Genomic DNA, 22,660 nt, shown 5'->3' with positions numbered 1-22,660 from the left:
TCCCTTAAGACCATGTCTTATCTTTTCTCTCACCTAGTTTCCAGTAATAAAATCCTCTCTTGTCCTGTCTTGGATCGGGTTTACTGAGGCCTGGATAAGGGAGGATGGAACCAACATATCCCATAAAAGCTTCTGGGAATCCTGCTTCCCCACTTATCCTGTGGGGATACCGCATCTCTCCTTTGGACGCTCTTCCCGCAGTTCCCAAGGACCCACAGCCCAGGTGATCCTCCCTTGGTTGTTCGGCCCCAGGGTTGGGATCCAAGAGTGATGGCCCTCCCCTGTCCACCTGAGCAGCAGATACCCGGGACTACTTGTGAGAATGCTCTCGGGTTTCTCACACAACCCATTCACATAGTAAGGTTGAAATCTGAGTGGGTCAGTAATTCTGTTTCTAATGGGAGGAACCCATTGGTAGCTAACCAGCGACAATCACAACGTCACTCCTACCATGTTCCTTGATTTTCCCTTGATTTCCTCGAAGATGGGGTGTGTCTGTACCCTTTTTGGAAGTTGTTTGAGGGGAACCCAAAGCCACTACCATATGGTTACCAGAGCCATCCAGATGTTTCCTAGATCAACCCACTGCTTGTCTATATTTCCCTTCTAGGGGTCTACCAGTGCTCGAAGTTGTGCTGCCCTAAAATATTCTTTCAGGTCCGGGAGTCACACACCACCCTTTTCTTTGGGTAACCTCAAAGTTGCATACGTGATTATGGGATTCTTCTCACCCCAGAGAAAGTTACTGAATGTAATCTTAGCTTCCTCAAAGAACAATGCTGGGATCTCAATCAGCGTGGCTTGGAATAGAAATAGTAGCCAGGGGAGGACGTTTATTTTTAAAGTGGTGAGTCGCCCCGGCCAGAGCAACGTTATATTTGTCCATTGTGCTAAATCCTTCCAAATGGATGCAGAACCGGATAATTGGCAGTGGATTGGTAATTAATTTACCTAGTAATAACGGTTCCAAGGTATTTTAGACATTCTGGTTGTACCCGCAGCCCCTGCAGCACAGACAGATGGTCCTTCTCCTCCAGCCAGTCCTTCAAAAGGAGAGTAGTCGATTTTCTTGAAGTTTATTTTAAAGCCTGACCGCTTCCCATTCGCTTCAATAACCTCTATTAGGGCGGGCATAGAGGACTTCAGGTGTGAGATATATGCTGGAATGTCATCTGTAAAAAGGGACAATTTATATTCCCTCCCAAATCTCTCTAATCCCTGGATTTGTCTGTCCCTTCTGATCATCTCTATCAATGGTTCCAGGATTAGCGCAAAAAGTAAGGGGGATAGCGAGCACCCCGGTTACGTTCCCTAACTTATTTAGAATTCCTCGGGGCTATACTGTTAACTATCACTTTTGTCCTTGGTTTGCCGTATAGTGCCATACAATCTAGACATTAACCCACGTTTGTGCAGAACCACTCTTAGGAAAGACCACTCGACCCGATCAGAGGCCTTCTCCGTGTATAGTCAGACCAGGAAGGGCTCACAATCTTTTTCGCTCATTCCCACCATGAGGTCTAATGTTTTTCTTATGTTGTCCGCTCCCTGCCTGCCTCTTATAAAGCCCATTTGGTCCCTGTGTATTAATTTGGGTAGGAACCTCCCCAACTGCTAGCACACTTGTGAAAATCAATTCAATAAGGATACTGGACGATAAGACCCACATTCTAGCTTATCCTTCCCCTCCTTAGATATGATCACTATTCTTGCCTGGGAGACCAATTCTGGGGCCCCCACACCACCCGGATGCTATTAAATAGTTTACAGTGGAATGGTACCAATTCCCCAGCATGCCTTTTGTAAAAAGTTGTGGTGAATCCGCCTGGGCCAGAAGCAGACCCTACCTTCAGCTTTGCAATAGATCATAGCACTTTGTTGCCCTCAATTGGAGCATCCATCTGTGCAGTCTCCTCCTGTGTCAATTCCCCCATCAAAATGTTTCCCGAATATGATTGTGTTTCCAGCATAATCACTCCCTCTTTGGATGTATGTACTTGGTCTTAAAATCGACCAAATGTACTAACAATGTCTTCTGGGTGGGTCAAGATGGTACCGGGACCATCCCTCACCTTATGTACCGCCCTTTCAGCCTATTGACCTCTCAGACGGGCTGCTAATAGCGTGTGGGCTTTGTCCCCTTGCTGCTTTAAATATCGAAGTAGGGTCGAGGCTTTCCCATTCCACATTTCTCTGCTTTCATCTCAGGTTGGTTGTTTCTTGCAATTTTTCAGCCTTTTTTTGTTTCCCTTTTCTAAGTTCCCTTTCCTTTTCCCCCAAAAAGGTGTCTGAGCTCAGTGTCCCTCAAATTCCTGACCATCTTCTTTTTAGCCCCTTCGGATATTAAGAAACCTTTGAAGGTCGCTTTTGCCGCTTTCCATACGGTATGGGTCGGACCTCACCAGTGTCATTTTCTTTGAAAAATGTGCGCATTTCTATCTTGTGTCTCAAAAATGGAAATCCCTAAATAATGTGTCATTACATATTCATTGTTTATCTGGGACCAGTTCCAATGTCCGCTTATCGTCATCGGACCAGGCTACTACTCGAATGTCTGCCCCTCGAAGCATTTTTCCATTGGAGTCTGCTCTAGAACATAGTCTAGTCTTGTGCATGTTTTATGGGGAGGCGAGTAGAAAGGTGTATGACCTTTGGGTAGGATGTATGGCTCTCCATGAGTCAGACAGGTAATGCTTCTACAGGATCAATCTGAAATTATCTTATCTTCTGGACTACACACTAGTCGTGCTGCCCTTTGAGTCTGCTACCATATTAAAGTCCCCCCTCCTCCCCCGCTTTCCAGCCCCCGGAAAGCTAAAAACTGTATCTCAAAAAGAGGCCTGGTGTTGGTTTGGGGCATACATTGAGCATATGGTGACTTCTGGGTGCCCATTTTCCCCTGTTGTGCCAAAAGCCCTCGGTCCATACCTCTCTTGATTCGGTATACAATGCCCAAAGATTTTTTGATCAACAGGCCTACGCTTTCTTTCCTAGCATTGTCTGATGACCAAAAGGAGGTGTCCAAACCCTCTCCCCTAATTTGGTATTCATCCCCTTTTTTAAATGTAGTTTCTTGGCGAAATAGGATATCTAGGCCCAATTGCTTGAATTCTTTAGCTTCCATTGATCTTTTATGTGGTGAGTTCAGGCCTTTAACGTTTACGATCCCTATGTTAATCACATTTGAAGTTGGCATCACTCATTTTCCAAGTACTTGTCCCTAGTTTTCATGTGGCAGCCTTTTAATCAAGGTTGACATATGAACCATTCCCCGGGCTTCCATTTTCACAAGACCCCCCCCACCCCGCCCTATCCATATCTACCCATCCACATGCTGATTCCTCCAACCAATCCTAATCTCCCCCCCTCGTCTCTTGCACTAATGGGGCCTCTCTCCTCATGAGATATGCCCTATTTAACTAGAGCCACCAAAAAAGAGCCCTTCACCCCTTGCTTGCCCTGTTAAACATAAGATGAGAAACCTCATAGAAGCAACATCTCATTCCAAAGCCCAATAGGACCAGTAGGAGACCCATTATGCATTGTCATTTCAGCTCGCCCTCACACAAGTGGCCTTGCCACTATGCCTCTTAACTTAGTATTAGACAGATTGTTACACAGAGAGCGTGTTAAACCCTTAGAGGGTGTTCAGTTTCTGTAATTTCCTGGATCCGCTCTGCCAGCCTCTCCTCGGCTGGTGTTTCAATTCTCTGCCAATCGGTCACGGTGCAGCCTTTACTTCTATGAAACCTGTTTGATCCTCTGTCCGGTGCTTCAGGGCCCGATCCGCCTCTTCTGCTGAAGTTATTTGATAGTCCTCACGGTGGTATTCGAAACATAGTGTGAACGGCAATCCCCCATCTAGATCATATTTCGGGTTCTTGAAGCCATCAAGTCAATGATCTGAAACCCTTGCACTTTGACAATGTTAATGCTGATGGATCCTTGTAAATGCAGACCTGTGAACCTTCAAATATCATTGTACCCGTTTCTCTTGTTTTCACCAAGATCTCCACTTTCTGCTTGAAGTAATGATATTTCCCCGCAATGGACCAGTGGCTACCAGGGCGGCCAGCCCCCCCTGTATATTCTATCAAAGGTAATTTCGGATTTTTGTCAAATAGCACCAATACAAGGTTATTCACTGACATTTCCAGGGTTGCGGCCAACTCTTTCTTTTTGTTGCAGCCCCATGATTCTAATATTGCATCTCCTTTCTCTATTTTCCAAGTCGTCGACTTTCATGGTGAGGTCTGCTTCAAGATCCTGTAGTATAGCATCTAGTTTCTTCTCGATTAAGTCGGCTGACAATTGGTTGGTTTCTGCCGCCTCCATTTCATCCTCAATCTTGTCCACTGTCGCTTTCAGCTCAGTCATGGACGCCTGGATTTTACCCATCATTCACTTAAATTCTTCCAAGAGGAAGTGTATGCCTGCTCTGGTCTATGCTTCATGCATTTCAGTAGTTACATGTGGGGGGTTTGCCTTATGATCCATTCTGGTATCTTTCCTAGTATGGCAGGTTTTCAGGCATGTCAACATTTCTGTGTGTAGTTTGCATTGCGCCAGCATCGCTGTGAGGATTACAATATGACGATGTAGGCTCTACTGTCTTATTCACTCACATTCCCAGCCAAACATTAATAGTACATTGTCAGTCTTATGGGCAATACATTGGCTGTAACTTTATCCCCTCAGGCTTGTTCCGCATATCCCCAGTTGACTCGCCACGATCCTCTGCTCATGTTGTTCTTTAGTATATGGAGAGCAGTGACTGGCGAGTCGCCAACTAAAAGCATTATAATCTGGGCAGGGACGCAGAAGTCCTTTACCGTTCAGGCAAGTGTTTTCCCCTCAATGGCACTTTTCGTGAACAGGGTCATAGCACTGCTTCTTGTGCATGTGTCAGTGGATCAAGGCGTGTGGGGGGCTTGAGCTGCCTATGTAGTCCTAAATATCAGGATTCTGCAAGGGATGCCTCCTCTAATGGAGGCCCAGTGGCCACTGAGTGCTGTCACTGAGTCCCCCGTGGTTAGGCACATACATGGACCACTGCAGATCAAATATCTGTAGTACAGTGCCCGCCACTCGCTCTTGTGTCTGCAGCTCTCAGTCCGCACCTCTATCGGATCTGCTCCGGTGCATGGCTGCCAGTCGGGCCTGAGGGCAGGTCGGCTTCTCCTCCACTCCCGGTGGGCTGCGCTTGTTCAGGCAAGCTCCTCTTCCGGTCCGGGTTGTGCTTCAGCATGCCGGCAGTCCACCGCTCGCACGTGTGGCTGGCCTCAAGGCCGCCGAGATCTTCTCTTGCTCGTTCCTCTGTTTGCCCGGGTTCAAGTTAACAGACCTGCCACCTTCCCTGGGTCTTCCCACGGCTCCGCCGGTGCCTCTGCAATGCTATCCGCTCCTCGGAGGTTTCAGTGTTTACTCATATCAGTGTAAGGGGAGGGAGACAACACTGTCAGTGGCCATGTTGTTTGTGCCCCTTGGTGGTCTCCGATTTTAGTGTTTGTATTGTGTTTCTGTCGAATTGTAATGGCTAAGGCTGTACAATAAAATGTATTGAATTGAAATGTAATATTTTATTTTTGCAAAGGTTTGACCCATTGAAACATGTTTCTATTGAAGTGTATGTTTGATATTACTCATAGAAGTTTAGAGAAGTACTGTAGCATCTGTTTGACACTTTAAATATTCATACTTTATCTGTCATTGTTGTGTGTGATTACCAGAAATTATTTGACAGTGTTCCCCAATTGTTGTTTGCTTTTCAGAACGGTGGCATGTATATCCTTGCTAATCAGAAGGGCTGTGATGGCGACCGTCTCTACTATGATGGGTGTGCTATGATTTCTCTAAACGGGGACATTGTTGCACAGGGGTCCCAATTTTCACTGGATGATGTGGTAAGCTGGTGTTCTTAGCACAGCACTGGCTGATTATATAATAGCATGGGATTACTTTAGTATTTTTGTATATTACGCGTGACTGCCCTTTTGGATTGTTTGAATCTACTATTCAGGTTGCAGAAATGATTGTTGCTGTAGTTGGCAAAATAAGAAGGCATTTTAAACACAATTATCCTTTTTTGATGGGATTTCCCCTGGTGCCACAAGTGTTTTTATTTTTTTATAAACCTCTTTTTGCATGTTAAAAGTGATGAGGGATGACGTTGTGCCTCTTAAGTTCTTTTTGTGAGTGTGACCTCTTACCTTGCTTGTCATGTAGAAATTGTCAGCCTGTCCCAAAAGACACATTGGCCTTTCATATGCATATGATACAGTGCATAGGTTACCTGGGGAACAGTAAGTCCCTGTAGAAAAGCCACAAGGCAAAAAGCTCTTGGACACTGCAACCTGTTGCGACATCCTAAGGACTGAAGGAGTTCTGTTTCTGTAGGCTGGAGGCTACAGCAAGTAGCTGGAGTGGAGGACAGGAGAGGCAGGAGGTAAGGTTCGGACTGGAGACTGAAGGAAAGTCAGAATCGTCAATAGTGATTACACAAACGATACACAGAAGAGGTAAGGAAGGCGAAGGGAAACGGATGCGAAATTAAGGTCTGGAGCGTAGCAGGTATGGCAGCACAAGAACTAAAGAATAGCGGTCTGGAGTGTTTCGATTAATGGGAAAACCCTCCAAGAAGGAGATGCTGCAAAATATGGTGCCTGGTGCAGTTCTGACAGCGACATGATGACTTCAGACAAGGTAAGCAGGTGTTGTGGTGCCACCATCTTGGAATGGGTATGCGATCCATGAGGCACCAGCGTTCTGGAATCTGTGTGCGTTTACCATAAGTCGTAACATCTGTATCCAGAATAGGGTTATTGCAATCTTATCTTGGTATTGGTCTGTTTCTTGGTCAAGGACTATGGGACAATGCAACTGCCTCACAACCTCTACCAGTTAAGCACTGTTGCTGATCCATCATTCCATGGAGTTTTCTCTGCGCTTAAGGCTGATATGTATTCTCCTGCCTAGTGGGTATTTTTTGTTGAATGTTTTCCCTCTCCACCCTCAACCCCCGCTACCTGGATTTTCAACAGTTAATAAAGTCTTATTTATTTGGACTGATGACCTTACAAATCCTACCAGGCTTAGTGCTAGAACCCCAAGTCGGCTTCACTCTCGCTGCGCGAGGGATATTAAGGTGTGCATATATCCCTGAAGTCGGTCTCTTTAACCAGGTTCTCGGCAGGTATTTCACTCTAGCCTTCCCCTTCAACCTGGATTCTCCTAGCCTCTGGCTCAACTGTTTCAGCCATCCCCCCTTTCTCATGCCCTGATTTGAATTTGCCCTCTTGGTTTGGTCAACACCCGTTCTGCTCTTCTGTTTCTCTTCCTTCTTGTTAGTTTCTCAATGTTTTGGTGTGGACAATGCAAATGCTCTCTCCTGCTATAATTCTCCTTGCTGTTTCACCACTCTTTTGAAATGCAATCCTATTACTCACTATACCATGAGGCCTATGCTAGGTGTTGATTGATTGAATTAATGAGGCATCCTATTCACGTCTGTTGCTCCATTAGCTTTCAGCATCATGATTGGACCAGGCCTAATTAATCCCCCTTCCTTCCCATTGCTTTGGCTGGTGTTTTTTTTTGTTGCTGCAGTTGTTGTGCATCTATTCTGAAAGAGGTTCAGTCACCTACCCGCCCCTGTGATCCTGAGTCTTGACATGTTGGGATCCTCATTTCTAACCTAACACAGGAGCTCACGGATTCAGCGCTCTAGCTTATCTTCACTATGTTGAGTTTATCTACACTCTGTTTACTTGGTAAAGGGCTAGTCAGCGTCTTCTGTATGGTTTTTGTTTGGCTCTGGGTTCAGATTCAGACCATAGCTTGCACACTTAGCAGGTGCCAATCACAGGGTGAATAGTGACTTGCTAATGCTGTGTATTGTGAGAAACCTGAAGGTGTCTCACCCGCTAGTCCCCAGGGATCTGACATCCATGTGGCCAGGATACAGCGATTGCTTTTGGATCCAGTTCCTGGGGGTGGACCAGTGCGGGAGGATCACCTTGATGACGGTCTTCGGGGAGTGGAAGTCGGACACCAGATGGTGAGACCCGGTATCCCCTTCCCTGTAAAACCTTTTCCCCATCCCACAAGGTAGGATACCTAGGAGCTCAACCCCCCCACCCCCTTTCTGGACACAAACACTCTCTAACGGACAGCTCACCGTGGGCGGCAACTAACCAACACCTGAGCCATATACTTGACATGCCCCAATACAATGGTCAGTCAAGGTCAGGCAATTACTGATCATTACACACACACACCTGACTTCCATCACACTTCCCCACATGGATAAAAGGCGGAGCGTGAAAGCACACTCTGAGCGAGGCAAAGCACACTAGAAAACAGCAGTTACCAAGATGGCATTTTAATACAAGTAGAAAGACAGTGAGACAAGAGAGGGTTTCAAGTAGGGAAGTGCCCTTGACCTTTAAAGACTGTTACTTTCGTGAACCTTGGAAAGTAAGAAACCTAAGACCAGGAACTAAAGCTGATAAAACCTGCAGGGTGTATCGGAGGTACCCAGGGCTCTCCCGCATCGATAACCAAGGCGGGGAGGAGGGTTGCTGCTGTGGTAGTCCTCGGCTCCTACAACAAAACAGCGTCAGTAAAGACAGCACAGCAGGCGAGTCGGAGAGAGTGATACCAAACCGGCCTGTGTTTTGAACCAAGGTTGCAAGCAGCAACATTGTATGAATAAATCTAAAGAGAACAGTGTATGAGCCGTATGTGACGAGCAATGCAAATATAATTGGAAACCAAAGGAGTGACTGAACTTTGGGAGGCCAAGGAAAGACACCGTAGACTGAGTGGTCTGTGCCACGTGGCTGCTCATTCTAAAGTCTCTGTTACGTATCCAGCTGATGCTAAGTGTGAGAAAAGGGAATCTTGAGATCGGTGTGGTCCTGTAGCGGGTCAAGCTAAACCCTGTGCACATTTGAAAGGCTTTGATAGTTTAATGTACACTGCAATTGGTCCGAGTCTGGCTGAGGGAGACTAATTATGTATAAGAAATGGATCTGAGCCGGGCTGAGGGGGATCCAGGGTGAACCATGAGTCACACGAGAACAAATATTCTCTGAACATTGTAATAAGGGGATCTCTGCCCAGAAGAGGGGGTTCCAACGTTGAACTTTCGTTTTGAATGGGATCTGAGCCTGGCTGAGGGGGATCCAGGGTGAACACCCAAATTGAATACTTGTAAGAAGAAAATAACTTTTGCATCTTGTTTTTGTACATCGGGCTCTCTGAATCAAGAGACTTTTAAGAAGTAAAGAGACTCGGACACAGAAGGTCCTGATTCCGGTAATGGAACTGTATCCTCGTGCCACACAAGCCAGAGTGTGTGCTTTGCTCACTTGAACCGCCTTGTCCCGTACTGAAAACGTGGGGAAGGGAGGCCAACGGCCTGAACATCCTGACATATCATTTTGTGAACACTTCTTTCTTTTTCATGAACATGACCCCACATTATTTGTAATTTAGTGGTAAAGATTGGCAGTACGCCCTCTTTATTTTGACAAGACCCCACTAGGACTGCATTATTATTATTTGATGGTCGTAGCTTGCTCCCATCTGTAGATTTAGTTTTGGATGGGCGTTTGTCACACTCTTGTGAAAGTTCAATAAACACCCTTGAACTGTGGTCACTTGTCTGTCTTACTGTTGATACCATGCCTTCCTTAAGTATGTAAAACAGGAAACATTCCAGTCACAGTGATTCCTGTACTCTTAGCTGTTGCTCTCCCTCATTCACAACTGGTTCGTAATTCTGGTAATGCAGGCAGGCCCAGAAAAGCGTCTCCTAAAAAAATCTCAGTGCCCTGTGTGACCTTTGCACGCTTGATCTGCCCCTATAAATAGACCAACCAAATCACCAACCACTATGCCTTGATTTATAGGGTTTTTTCCCGATATACCAGGTATAATAATGGTATATGCTAGAGCAAATGGAAGAGTGGGTGTTGTGAAACGGGCAAAGGAAGAACTAAGGGTACCAAATTCCCATGAAGGTAATTTTTTCCCTACTTTTGCGTTGTGCTCTCCTTCCTTCCCTAGTTGGGAACTAAGCTGATCATCTTAAAACCCAGAGGAGGGGTGACAGCATATGCCAACTGGTTTCAAACAAAAGGTTTGCAGAAGACCTTCTAACCAAAAGTCACATTCTTTCTAGAAGTAGCGCAGAGAGAATGCTTGCAAAAAGCATGCCGATTTGCCATTGTGGCATCCTTTTAGAATTCCGAGATTGGAACAGGGCTATGGAAAGCCACTGAGGCAATCCTTTTTTTGTAGAATGAACATGATCTCAGGAACAGGAAGGCCTCAATATTCATAGGATCATAACACCTAAAGTTGAATAAGCTCCTTTTCCCAATATTATGATGACTATAAGTAAAATAAAATATGATGTGATTCTTTATAATTTTTAGTTCGTTCAAGTTAAAATGTTAGCATCCTAGCAGCATCTAAATTGTATAGAATGTCTTTCCTGGATGAAGGATGTGGCCAAGGATGGTAGACTAGAAGAGTTATTTCTTGTTTCAGATGGTATGTCTGATAAGGCCTTGGGAACAAAGGAAGGAACCACCCTTAGATCAACTGTATTTTTGTGAAAAAATGAAGTATGGCTCTTTAGAATCTAAAGTGTGAATTTCATGTATTCTCCTGGCAGATCTTATGGCAACAAAATAAAGACTTCCAAATGAGCTGATGCAGATCACATGAGGTTCAAAAGACTTATCCATCAAAGACCCTAGACCCACATTCAAATTACATTGAAGGGATAGTTCCCTAACTGAAAGTTCATTGGTTTATTCTTTAAGGAAAATGTCATCTTGAGTTGTCCAATAAGCAACAATTTCAGAAGCATAGTGCATAGAGGAATCTACTATAATTTTGACTGAGGCCAAGTAGGACCTAAAAGAAATGACATTGTCAAGCATAACAAGAAAAGGATATTTTTCTTTCCTCTAAAGGCCAAAAGCAAGAAGCAAGCCACTTGCTTTTATACTGTTAGGATGTGAATTCCTTTTTAGCCTCATTCATGATCCCAGGATTTTCTTCTGATATCCCAAAATGAGCATAAGTTAACAGTCTGGAATGAAGATCTCATGCTCAGCAATTCTAGAGGGTGGTGATGGTTTATGGAGCTCTTGTGAAAATGAAGATCCAGTAATTGTAGAAGTTCCGGGAACCTGCCTTTTGAGAGTAGGAGGTAGAAAACCAAATGTGACATGGCCATATTGGAAGTATCAGGATCAAAGTGCAACTTTCTTTAACATGAACTTTCTCAAAGCCTTTGAAATCAAAGGAGCGGACGGAAAAGCCTTTTGGGGCTTTTTGGACCAATTCAGGAGAAGAGCATCTCCCAGAAAATGTCAGTTCAGACCCAGCTGTGATGCAAATAGATTAAATTGAGCATTCTGACTAGTTACACAAAGTTACACTTGGGGATGATGTCTTATAGCTGAATATTACTTGGCAACTGAGGAATTGAGTTCCCACTCGGGCAGAGCTGGAGGGAGTGTTCTCAGTGCATTCACTGCCGGATTGCTTTTACCCTCTCTCTCAGTGATTAGCTGTCAGGGAACAATGATGTAGAAGAACCGGATCCCACATGTCAATTGTTAAACTCCAGAGGGGCAGAGATGTTGCCCCCCTCCTGCTTGTTCATGTAGAACATAGCAGTGGCTTGTTGGTGACAACTTGAATCACTTTACATTAGTTTGGAGACATGGCAAGAAGGATTTCAGAGCTAACAGAATTGCTTTTAGTTCAAGATAATTTGTGTTGAATTATTTCCTGAGAATCACATAAAAAATGTGAGATTGTAGGCCTGTACAATGAGCTCCCCATCCAACAAATCAGTTGTCACAGTAAGGTGACGAGGTAGCAGATGGACAGCAGTTCCATTCATAAGATTGAGGCCACCACTGAATCGAATTCAGTACCTTCAAAGTGATTGGAATCTTTATGAACTGAAATTCTTTGGTTTGATCTCAGTTCAAGCAAAGGTGCCATTCAAGTACCTGCATTTTATATTTTTTTAAAGTAACTTCATGGATGCATGGTGTGAGAAACCTGAAGGTACTCTCACATCTACTCCACAGGGATCCTCTGTTCAGGTGCCCAGGGAAGGGCCATCGCTCTTGGATCCCGACCCTGGGGTGGACAAGTGACGGAGGATCACCTGAGTGGAGGGTTCTTGGGAATTGGAGAGATGGCACCTGATGGCGAGACATGGTATCCTCCCTTTCCTATATTGACCGACCCTCCCATACCATGGCCTTTATGGGCTTTTGTCAGTCTCATTCCATCATCCCCAGTAAATTCCCTTTTAGTACTAGGAAGAAGAGGCAACTAGGAGCAATGCAAATTTCCCATTGTGAAAACCAATTTTGGTGCTGTGACGAGGAAGAATGACTTAGATGCATATAGCCATGAATATCATGCATGTCACACTAATGAGTTTAAACAAAGTCAGGCAATTAGGAATTACTTGTTCCTCCTGAAATCCATCAACAGTTAGAAAACCTATAAAAGGTGGCATGCAAAAGGAGGAGAGAGAGATTCGAGAAGCATGAGTGCTGCAGAAGGTGCAGGAGGACTGGAGAACCTGAGAAGTGCTGTGCAGAGGGGACGAGAAGCTGAAGAGCCAAAACACCGACAAGGTTCCTGGGAGTCCCGCCAGGAGTGCAGTGCCAGACTGGGAACCCTTATCAGAGAGCGACCGCTACGAAGAGCAGAGGCAGAGTCTAGCTCGAAGGCCGGGATGTACAAAGGGAAGCACCCAGTGAAGCAGAGTTGCAGTCCGGTAGTGTCAGTGGACACTTTGAATGCCAGTGTACTCCGGTAGGGGCTGTTCAGCCCGAGGTACGCAATCTTGAATGGCGGATGTAATCAAAAGCCGAATGCTTGCAATCTTGAATACCAAACGGAACGAAAAGCGGAACATTTGCAATCTTGAATGCCGAACGTAACAAAAAGCCTGATGCTTATGTATTTTGAAGATCGAACATAACCAGCTTGCTAATATTGATTGCAGAACGTAGCAACAGGGACTATTGAGCCCAAACCATAAGAAGGTGACCAACATTGAATGTTGAACGAGGTGAGAGGGACTATTGAGCCCATACAGTGAACACTTTTATATATTGCTGACTTTGGCAAGAGTGGCTGCATGAACCCGCACAACAGATATTGTATAACACCATCATTGCCAAAGAGACACCTCCACAGTAAAGTGAGAGACTTGAACCTGTGAAACATTTAATATATGGGTGGACCATGTCGTCTGACAACTGCGGCTAGACCAGAAGCCACAAAAAGATTTGACAAGCAACTAAGAGTGTGAACCATTGATGAAGCTAATTAACGGATGGGTCAAGTGGACGCTATAATCTCTCTGGTGAATTTATAAGCCTATGAACATTTGGAAACAAATTAACTGCTGGAAGTGACTCTTGGGGAAGGGAACACTGAGTTAAAATTGGAGCACATTTGTCTTGGGGAAGGGAGTGCCAAGACTACAGTGTTTTTAAAAAAGATATTTTACATCTTTTTATTAAGGATTCAAAAACAGCACACAAGGTATCGTGCACAAGAATAAACTAAATGCAATATAAGATAAAACAGGGCAAACCGCAGAGTGATATTAGAACAAAAGCATATCACGTCAACATTGTGTCAGGAAGAAAACCAGGCAAATGAGTAAAAGAATATTATGCAGATAGCTCAGGATGATAGACCTCGGGGGACTCGGCACCACACAAATCATACAACAGTCAGGGTTGGCCCGGTACGCTCCCATGTCAAGTATCACATACAGAAGTCCACCTCCACCTCAGGGCGGCCTGTCATCAGAGTGGTGAAAAATCGCCTTGAGGTTGGCCTTCCAAGTATTCAGGTTTGTGGTGGGCTCACTCGTATCTACCTGCAGGGCCCTGCACCATTCTCCTGTTTCAGCATTGGACCACTTCAAGAATCCCTTCCATCACTTCTATCCCTTGATAGAATAGTGGCCAATTTTTTTGTTCATTATGAACAATTGATTAGAAAGGAGGGCCGCCTTATGGCCAAAACTTTGTTGAAGGTTGTCAAGAGCTGGGGCAGCAGAAATGGAGAAACCTAAATAGGCCGTACTGGGCAAAGGAAGGAGAACCGCGTTCTCTGCGGGCCATATCAAAGGGACACTTTTCCTGCTGTGACTAAAAACAAGAATTTTGGTTTTCAATGAATTAATATATAGACCATTGTCTTCAGCAAACTTGGGGAAGGAGGCCAGTAGTCTTCTTATGCCCACTCCTGAGTTATCAAACCGTAGCGACTCATCCGCATATGCTAGCCATGGAATTTTAACATTGCCCAGCTTTGGTGGCATGAAGGAGGCAGAGCTTAGGTAGTCATTCAAGTCTGATACGTATACATTGAAAAGGAAAGGTGCCAAGGAACAACCCTGCCATAGGCCAGAAGTAGCCTGAATAGGGGCAGACATAGCACCTTCCCTGTTCAATCAAACCTGTACTCCTGAGTTCTCATGGAGGCCAATGATGAGTTTTAACAAGCCTCTAGGCACTCCCCAACCATCCAACTTCCACCAGGGACTCTTTTGATCAACTCTATCAAAGACCCCGGATAAATCTATTGATGCAACATAGGTTAGGGATGTTTTACTAGACCAGGATAGTTCCTGGATAGCCCTTACGACCAGTCCATTAATGTTGGTAGAGTGGGCTTTCCGAAAGCCATTCTGAAATTCCGAAAGCCTTTTTGTCGAAATGGCCTATTCCTCTAGATGGATTAGTAAGAGGGATGCAAAGATTGTATTGTCCGAATACAAAAGAGAGATGGGTCTATAACTCCTTGGATCGGATCTTGCACCCCTCAGTCTGCATGGATGGAGAAAAAGTATTAAGCTCAATTATACTATTGAACAAAATCACCAGAGCATTCATCCAGTTGAAAGAGCCTTCCCTTAGGGTATTATTAGTTAATCCATTTGGCCAATAGGATCTATTGCTCCCGTTAAGGGCCTGCCAAACGTCCACCAGGGAGAGGTCCTGTAGCATAGTACGTAGGGCCTTGACCGCTGGAGAAGGCTGCGTAAATCTATGATCAGACCTATCCTCTCCAGGGTTCAGTGTACAATTGAAATCGCCCCCACCCCTCAAATCCAAAGGAGACCTCTGGAATGCGCCAGCCTCTCATAAAGGGAGCGGAAGACTGCAGATGCATCATAGTTGGTGGCTTAAGAGTTCACAATGCAAACCTCCCTGTGTTCAATGCAACCATGGATGATCACTAGCCTACCCTGATCATCTGTCTCAGTTTTAATCAATTTTAACTGCACTGTTCCCACAATCCATACCACACCCCCTGACATATGCTGAATATGCAGAGCTATACCCAACATCACCCCACTTAGTAGTAATCTTTGTGAGCATCTCCCCAGACAGATGAGTTTTTTGTAAGAGGGCTATAGAGATTTATTTACTACACAGATGGGAAGCTACCCTGAGCCGCCTCAAATAAGAGGACATGCCCGGACTTTCCAAGATATTACCTTGTGTGTGGCTATTCTCCAAGATGCCCTGGCAACCACCTTCCTCTTGTACCACACCCTTATCTTCCCACCCCACACCCGTCCCGCACCCATAGGCCTTATCTGTCTTAGGCCGAAACACACATTCTTCAACCTCCGCTATAACTGTGCCCAACACTAAAAGCAGAACCTAGAAGAAAAACAAATAACAGCAACCAATGGTATTAGCAAATCGCTCAGCAGCATAATACTGCACAAGTCATCCCACCACCCACAAACAATTGTTGCTGGGGTTCCGCGAGTGCAAGGGAATCCAGAACAATGGAGCACCCCTAGTGCACTCTCACCCTGGGGACTTAAGCTGCCAGTGGCATGTCGGAGAGCATAGACTTCGGTCCAAGTAGTCTCATGTCAAGCTCCCAAGACAACACAGACTATCAATAATGCATAATGCATTACCACACTCTCATAGGGTTCAACCAGAGTGCCATAACTGGCCAAGTTGCACTCCCATGTCCACAGTGTAATAGAAAGAGGTATCCCTCAACTGATACCAGGGTCTTCCGAACTTAAGCATTAGCTTCGCTGGGAAGGTCAAACGGCCATCTGCCCTGGTGGAGCACCTTAAGTTTGGCAGGGAAAATGAGCATGTACTTCAGGCCCAAACTGCAGAGCCTGTCCTTCGTTGAGACGAACATGTTCCTCATGTTCCTCTTCTTTTGCACAAGAGGAGTGTTGTCTGGATATATGGCCAGCAGCGAAGAGTCACACTGAATCTTACCCCCTTCCAAGGAACATGTAAGTATCGTCTTGAGGTCTCGATTATTTACAATCCGCGCAATAATGGGGTGAGGTGGGGTGCCTGGAGATGGGCGACGAGCCAGTGACCTATGTGCTCTCAACAGTGAAGCCCTTAGAGAGCATGCCAGGACCAATTTCTTGCAAATGCAGGTTCTCAATATACAGAGTAGGGTCAGTTGCCTCATTTCCCTCCAGAAGCCCCACTATGCGCACATTATTTCGGCGGGACCTCCCCCCGCGCATCCTTAGGGCATTGCTCCAGGACCTTATGCATGCGTACTAGATCTACTGCTGTTTTCAGCGACTCTGTGGCAGACTTTGTGGACACAAACTGCTCTGCAGTATCTGTCACTCGTGAGGCCAATGAGCGGACATCCTGGCACAAAAGGTTTACATCAATCTTGATTGCGTCCATTTTATATTCAACAGAGATGCGCAGCGCTGCAAGACCCTTGTCTTCCTGGTCTTGTGGTCAAGGGCCACCAGCCTGCAGTGTATCATCAGGTCCCAGGTGGGAGGATCCTTCTGGGTGTCTTCTTCCTCTGATTTCCCTTAGGCTTGGACCTCGCATATCAAGGAAGAGACGGTGCCACCGGGCTCTTGCAAAGCTGGACTGGACGGGGCCACCACCCCCCAAACAACAAGATTTAATAACGTTACGCAGGCAGCAAACTCTGGCACTCAATCGGCACGTCAGAGCAATATCAGACCAGCAATGCTCCTAGGAGGTTGTACGAGGGCGCTTAATCAGGCAATAAGGGATCGTCTAACCAGGAGATAGCAGGAATGCCCAAAGGTGGGCTGAGTTGGCAGGCATGGACAGGTAGACATCCTTCACTGTCGAAGAAGGATCATGAGCACATTATAATACAGTGGATACACTCCAACAAGGGTATCCCATCAGGCAGCCCAGGGCACACCCAGACACCTCAGGCAGCACACCCACTTCACAGCACAAGTCCTATTCAAATCCAGGCCATTGGGGGGGGCCCCAGCATTTAAACGGGCCCATTGGGTTATGGATCAGCTGCTATGCGCATAAGGTATGTAGCTCGGGCACCCCTCTACAGCACTATGGTGTGCAGCCCCTGCTGGATGTACTCCGCTCAGCCAGCACTGTGTCTCCACCTGGGGAGGACCGCTCCATCCAGCACCCTCAACACACCAACAAGAGTGGCTGAAAGGGACGCCCCTCCCAGTCACACAGGCGGCCAGGGCCACCTGCCATTCACCATCAGAGCCTGCAGCACATCGAGAATGCTTGCGCTCCAGGGGTGTCCCCATAACAAACACGCCGCAATCCTACATGGCCAGCACCACACGAGTCAGCCCTCAGCTCCACAAGAGTCAGCCCTCAGCAGGGTGCCCGACCAGGATCCGACGCCGGCTGGAGCCGTCTCAAAGCCAGCAGCTCTGCAATCTCCCCGGGAGCAGGTGCAGGTGCGGAGGTCCCAGCATCAGCCAGCACGAGAGAACCTCCTGCAGTAAGATGAATGGACCAGAGAGCCACAGATTGGGCCCCCAGCAGGGGGTGGGGGGTCGAGTTGTCTGTGCCCAAGACCTTCCACACCAGGCTGTTCCAAATCAGTTAATGAGCGACAGCGTAGCAGATAAAAACTGGATCAGTCTCAGGAGCTTGGTTCAATGCCTCCTCACGGGATCAAGGCAAGCTACGCCGCCCCCAAGACTACAGTGTTGTGTATGAACTTTTGTTGAGTTTGAATTTGGGGAAGGGAGAACCCTTTGACGTGAACTTTGATATTTGCAAATCTGAAGACGGTAATTTCAGAGCTTGCTCAGGCCCTACTTAAAGGAAGTTACATTAGAACTGTGTTGAACTTGAATCGGAGAACTTTAGGGGAACTTACATTTCCACTTCTTAAATATTTGTTTTGGAACACTGACTTTCTGGTTGTGAGCCTTTCCCCACTAGTCTTGTTGTATTTGTATTTTATTTATTTATATAGCGCACCAAGCCCAAGGGCTTCTGGGTGCATTAAGGGCATCTGGAGGCATTAAGGGCATCTGGGCGCATCAAGGGCATCTGGGCGGATTGTAGGTTTTGACACAGACATTTTGCTTTTGGACTTACTGACATAGACATCCTTTAGATTTCTTTAGACAGGGAAGTCCCGCCATAGTATAGGGTTAGTTAGGCTTTACTCCATCCTGATTACTATTAAAGTTTGGTTTAACTATATTTTTGTTGTCTCTGTATCATCTCTCTTGATACCAAGCCTGTCTCGCAATGGGACCATAAGTCCTAAGAGCCCTTGAAACCAACAAGCCGCAGTGTTTACAAGTTTGAAAATGAACTACAGTATCTTGAATATAATCAATCTACGCCTGAGGAGGAAAAGATCTTCCTGACGCTCAATCCAGAATTGCACCTAGAAACTGAAAATTCTGGGTCGAAATCAGTATTGATTTTGACTGTTAACGAGATTCGAGATTGTCAGATATTTTGAAGACTGGGAAGAGTCTGATCCTTGCAAACATACAATAAAGGCATAGGAGCAGTACCCTTTGGAACAGAAAAGTAGATAGTACCAAGACACCTTTTGTAAAGATCTTACGAGTTAAATTCAGGCTAAATGGAAGACATCTAAATTGGTAACAAACTCCATTGATTGTAAAACACAGCTTTTTTCTGTGTTCCTCGTAGATTGGAATATAGAAAAGTGCAACCTGGGGACAGATGGAGCAAAGCCAGTCCTCTTGCTGCCATGCCCCCAGAATGTAAGCCGCAGCAGCACATAAACAGATTCCACTTTTAGAAACTGATTTAAATCATAAAGTTCTAAAATGGGCTTCATACATCCTGATTTCTTTGCGACCAGCAATGACGGGAGTAAAGTCCCTTTTCCCTCCATGGCACAGAGCCGTAATAGTTTCTGTATATCCAGAGAACACTACAGTGATGAATTTTGACATTTTGGAATGGAAGAAGTGGGGATTGACAGCAGCACCAGGGAATAACCCCGATTAACTATCTGAAGGACCCACAGATCCCGAGCTATTTCTGTCTATTGGTTGTAAAAGGACAAGATTCTGCTGCTGACCCATTAAGCACGTTCTTGTTGAAAATTAGCGCTGCTGTTCCCAGTAAGGTGTATTCACAAAAATGTATCTCAGTTTTGGACGGAACCTGTGTCTCTTGGAAAGACCAGAATACGTTCATGTCTTGTCCTTTGCTGATTGTCTAGCTTTATATGTAGGCTTTCTAGATTTTAGAAAACCCCCAATTGAATATGATTTCATCCTCCTCGATGTAATGCTCGCATCTAGAGGTTTGTCCGGTAATTTCCACTAGGTGGCAGCGCTGACATTGCTACACATGGAAATTGATAATTAAATGCAATGTTCGCACTGCCATTTAGTGGACAAGATGATCCAAACTGAAATAGTCCGTATGGTAGGTTTCCCTTAATTATTTATTGTATGGATAATGTATTTTTAAAAAAATAGCAAGAGTTGGATTTGGAATCCCCAATTCTCATTGAGTTAAACATCCAGCTCTTTTTTTATGGTTCCATCATTTATTTAACCATACACGGAGTACACAATCAGAATTTATATTTTTATAAAGGGGTTCATTGCAATCTGTGTGATGAGAAGCTTGATTCCCGGCAAGTCTTTTTTTTTTAGGCCTGCTTTGTTCTTTGCCCTGCATGCGTTTTTGAAAAGTAATTTAGAGGTAAACCTACCTCTCTGCACCATGTGCCTTCCTTTTCGCTGTTGTACAACATGATTTATTTTAACTTTGCTAGTGTATGTCTTCGGGTTCTCTACAAAATGTATTCAAGCTCTTATCTTGGCCCGTATTAGGCAACTGGAGCCCATCAGGTCCTTATATGCTTCTTTGCATTTTTGTATGTGTAGTTCTCCATTTCAGTATAAATTCAGAGGTCCAAGAATGCAAATAGCTAGCAAGGGCTGCACCAACATTATCTGTGATTCGTTCTGCTTAAAAAAATGCATAAGATAGATATATGCAGAAATAAAAGATGCATTTTTGTCTACACTGGAAAAACAAAGTTGTCCATGATTTTTTTGGAGGGAAACAGTGGGTGAGCACTGAAAAACAGAGATTTTAAAAAAAATCGAAAACCCTAGAAAAACATCACCAGACTTGGAAATACATAAACACTTAAACCAGGAAACCTTATTTATAAACCTTGAAACCTAGCGAGTACTTATAAATAATCTTTGTCTCTGTTTTAATCCTACTCAAGGACTTGAGAGTAACAACACCTACATTGCAGTCCTTAGGCACATTGTCAGTATTGGGTGCCAAAAGAGACTATGCCTCAAATGGAAGATTTAAGACCTTTTCTTGGACTTCAGAGTTAATAGGCATGACGTCTCATGTAAATAGCCACATTTACTGCTCTGGAGCCAGTGGCTAGTAGGTCTTGTTCACATTAATTTGCTGTAAAGCAGCTTCCTTGCCTTCAGCCAACCAAAAAGCAAACTCTTCTGCCACATCCACAAGGGAAAAAAATCACAGAAGTTGTCTAAGATGACAAAGTTCTTCAATAGCATGCCAACATTGAAGAAGAATTTAATTGGGCAATGACAGAATAGCATACTGATAGCATTCTATAAGCACAAGTCTCTCGCTGTTTACCTCGCTCAGAAGGGTTATCCCTGGAAGGAGGTGCCAGACTTTTGCCTTTCTCCAGAGCAGACATGTTAACAGCTGACTGAGCTGAAAGAATGTTGTCATATCTGTTTTTCAGACTCAGCAAGTCACCATTTTATTGGTCTTAAAGCGCCTAGTCCCTGTCCGTGGGTGAGCAAAATGTGATCCACCCTGTGTGTCATAACCAGACCATGGTATGTGGGTCAAAATTTTAAAATAGGAGAAAGGAGGGCATGGGGACACCAAGGGGAAGATTGATGACCAGAATGACAAGCTTGGCTTGTCAGTAGGGGGAGCTATACAAGGGAAAGAGTGGTAGTGGTAGCAGGACTATATGTAAAACCTTGTGGGCGTTTAGAAAGGTTAGATTAGGAGAACAGGGAGATAACTCACTTTAATCACCCTTTCTGATGGGTATTAATATTAACATGTGTTGAAGAGGTTTATTAGAATCTAGGTGACCAGAAACTACAAATGGTTCATCCTTGGGAGATTTGTATTTTATATCCAAAGACTTGAAAATATGAGGCTCAGAGAGCTGTATTTGTCCAAATCTGTTAAGATTGTTCCAACAAAGAAGGATCCTGTCCTTAAAATGTCTTCTCTGCTGTGTTTAAATTCAAACTACAAAAAGGCTTTCAATTTGAGGTTTCTGAGGTGGTAACATGTCTAGCGTATGCATATAATTTTCTCTTACAAAGTTAAAATGTTGGATGAGATGCGGGTGCAAGATGTCTTGTCTGGCTCAGTAGCTGTATCTGTGTCGACCCTCAGAACCATATTGATATTGATATTTTATTTCTATCACGCTCGTACACAAGTGGCAGGGAGGCTGTTCCAGAGGAAGACAGAGATCTACCCCCAGCTCGTTTCTTTGGAAAAACGACTGACACTGAGGGAGTTGGAGGTAGAGGAGCAAAGAGCTCGAGCGGGGAGGTATTTGCGGAGGGATAGCTGAAGGTGTTTTGGACCCAGGCCCCAGAAAGCCTTGTGAACAATGCAGAGGGTTTTGAATTTAATCCTTGAATCCACTGGGAGCCAATGGAGAGATTCCAGAGCTGGAGAGATACGATCCCAGGGCTTGAGGCCAAGGAAAAGTCTTGCAGTCCTGTTCTGGATTAGTTGCATAGGGCGGAGGTAGATTTAGAAAGAGGCTGTTACAATAGTCCAACCTAGAGAGAACCAGAGCTTGGGAGACCATTAGCTGGGGGAAGGAGAGGAAAGGCAGAGTACCTCAAAGGAGGTGCAGTAGGGAGTTTGACTTTTTAGAGACCTCAGAGATGTGGGCAGAGAAGGTAAAGTCTGGAGTCAAAGATGACCCCGAGGTTCTTAGCCTCGCAGGTGGGGGCAGGGGAGGGCTTAGAGAAGCCAGCCAGAGAGGGAGGGGAAAGGATGGTGAAGGTGTGCCGATGAGGAGGATCTCGGTCTTACTGGCATTCAGACAAAGATCATTGGCGGCACACCAATCCTTTAATGGCAGTTAGGCAATCGGAGATGAGAGAGGGAGAGGAGGTGGCCGAGGGCAGCCTGAAAATGAGTTGAGTGTCATCAGCGTAGCACTGGAAATTTGAGCAGGAAATGGCAATGCAGTGGCCGAGAGTTGACAGGTATTGGTTGAAAAACCAGGGCGAGAGGTTAGACCCCTGGGAAACACCACAGGT

General features: G+C 45.2%; 1 protein-coding gene across 1 annotated transcript in view; it reads left to right on the top strand.

Moving 5' to 3' along the window:
* NADSYN1 (NAD synthetase 1) overlaps positions 1-22,660 on the top strand; it is a 1,375,099-nt gene that overhangs the window by 641,219 nt on the left and 711,220 nt on the right. The window contains exon 9 of the mRNA XM_069623454.1: positions 5,772-5,903. Within this exon, the coding sequence (XP_069479555.1) occupies positions 5,772-5,903 (132 nt within the window). The remainder of the gene's footprint in view (positions 1-5,771; positions 5,904-22,660) is intronic.

The sequence above is a fragment of the Ambystoma mexicanum genome, chromosome 11, assembly GCF_040938575.1.
Source record: "Ambystoma mexicanum isolate Mex_15411 chromosome 11, UKY_AmexF1_1, whole genome shotgun sequence".
Taxonomy (NCBI): Eukaryota; Metazoa; Chordata; class Amphibia; order Caudata; family Ambystomatidae; genus Ambystoma; species Ambystoma mexicanum.
This window is presented reverse-complemented; position numbering and strand designations above follow the sequence as displayed.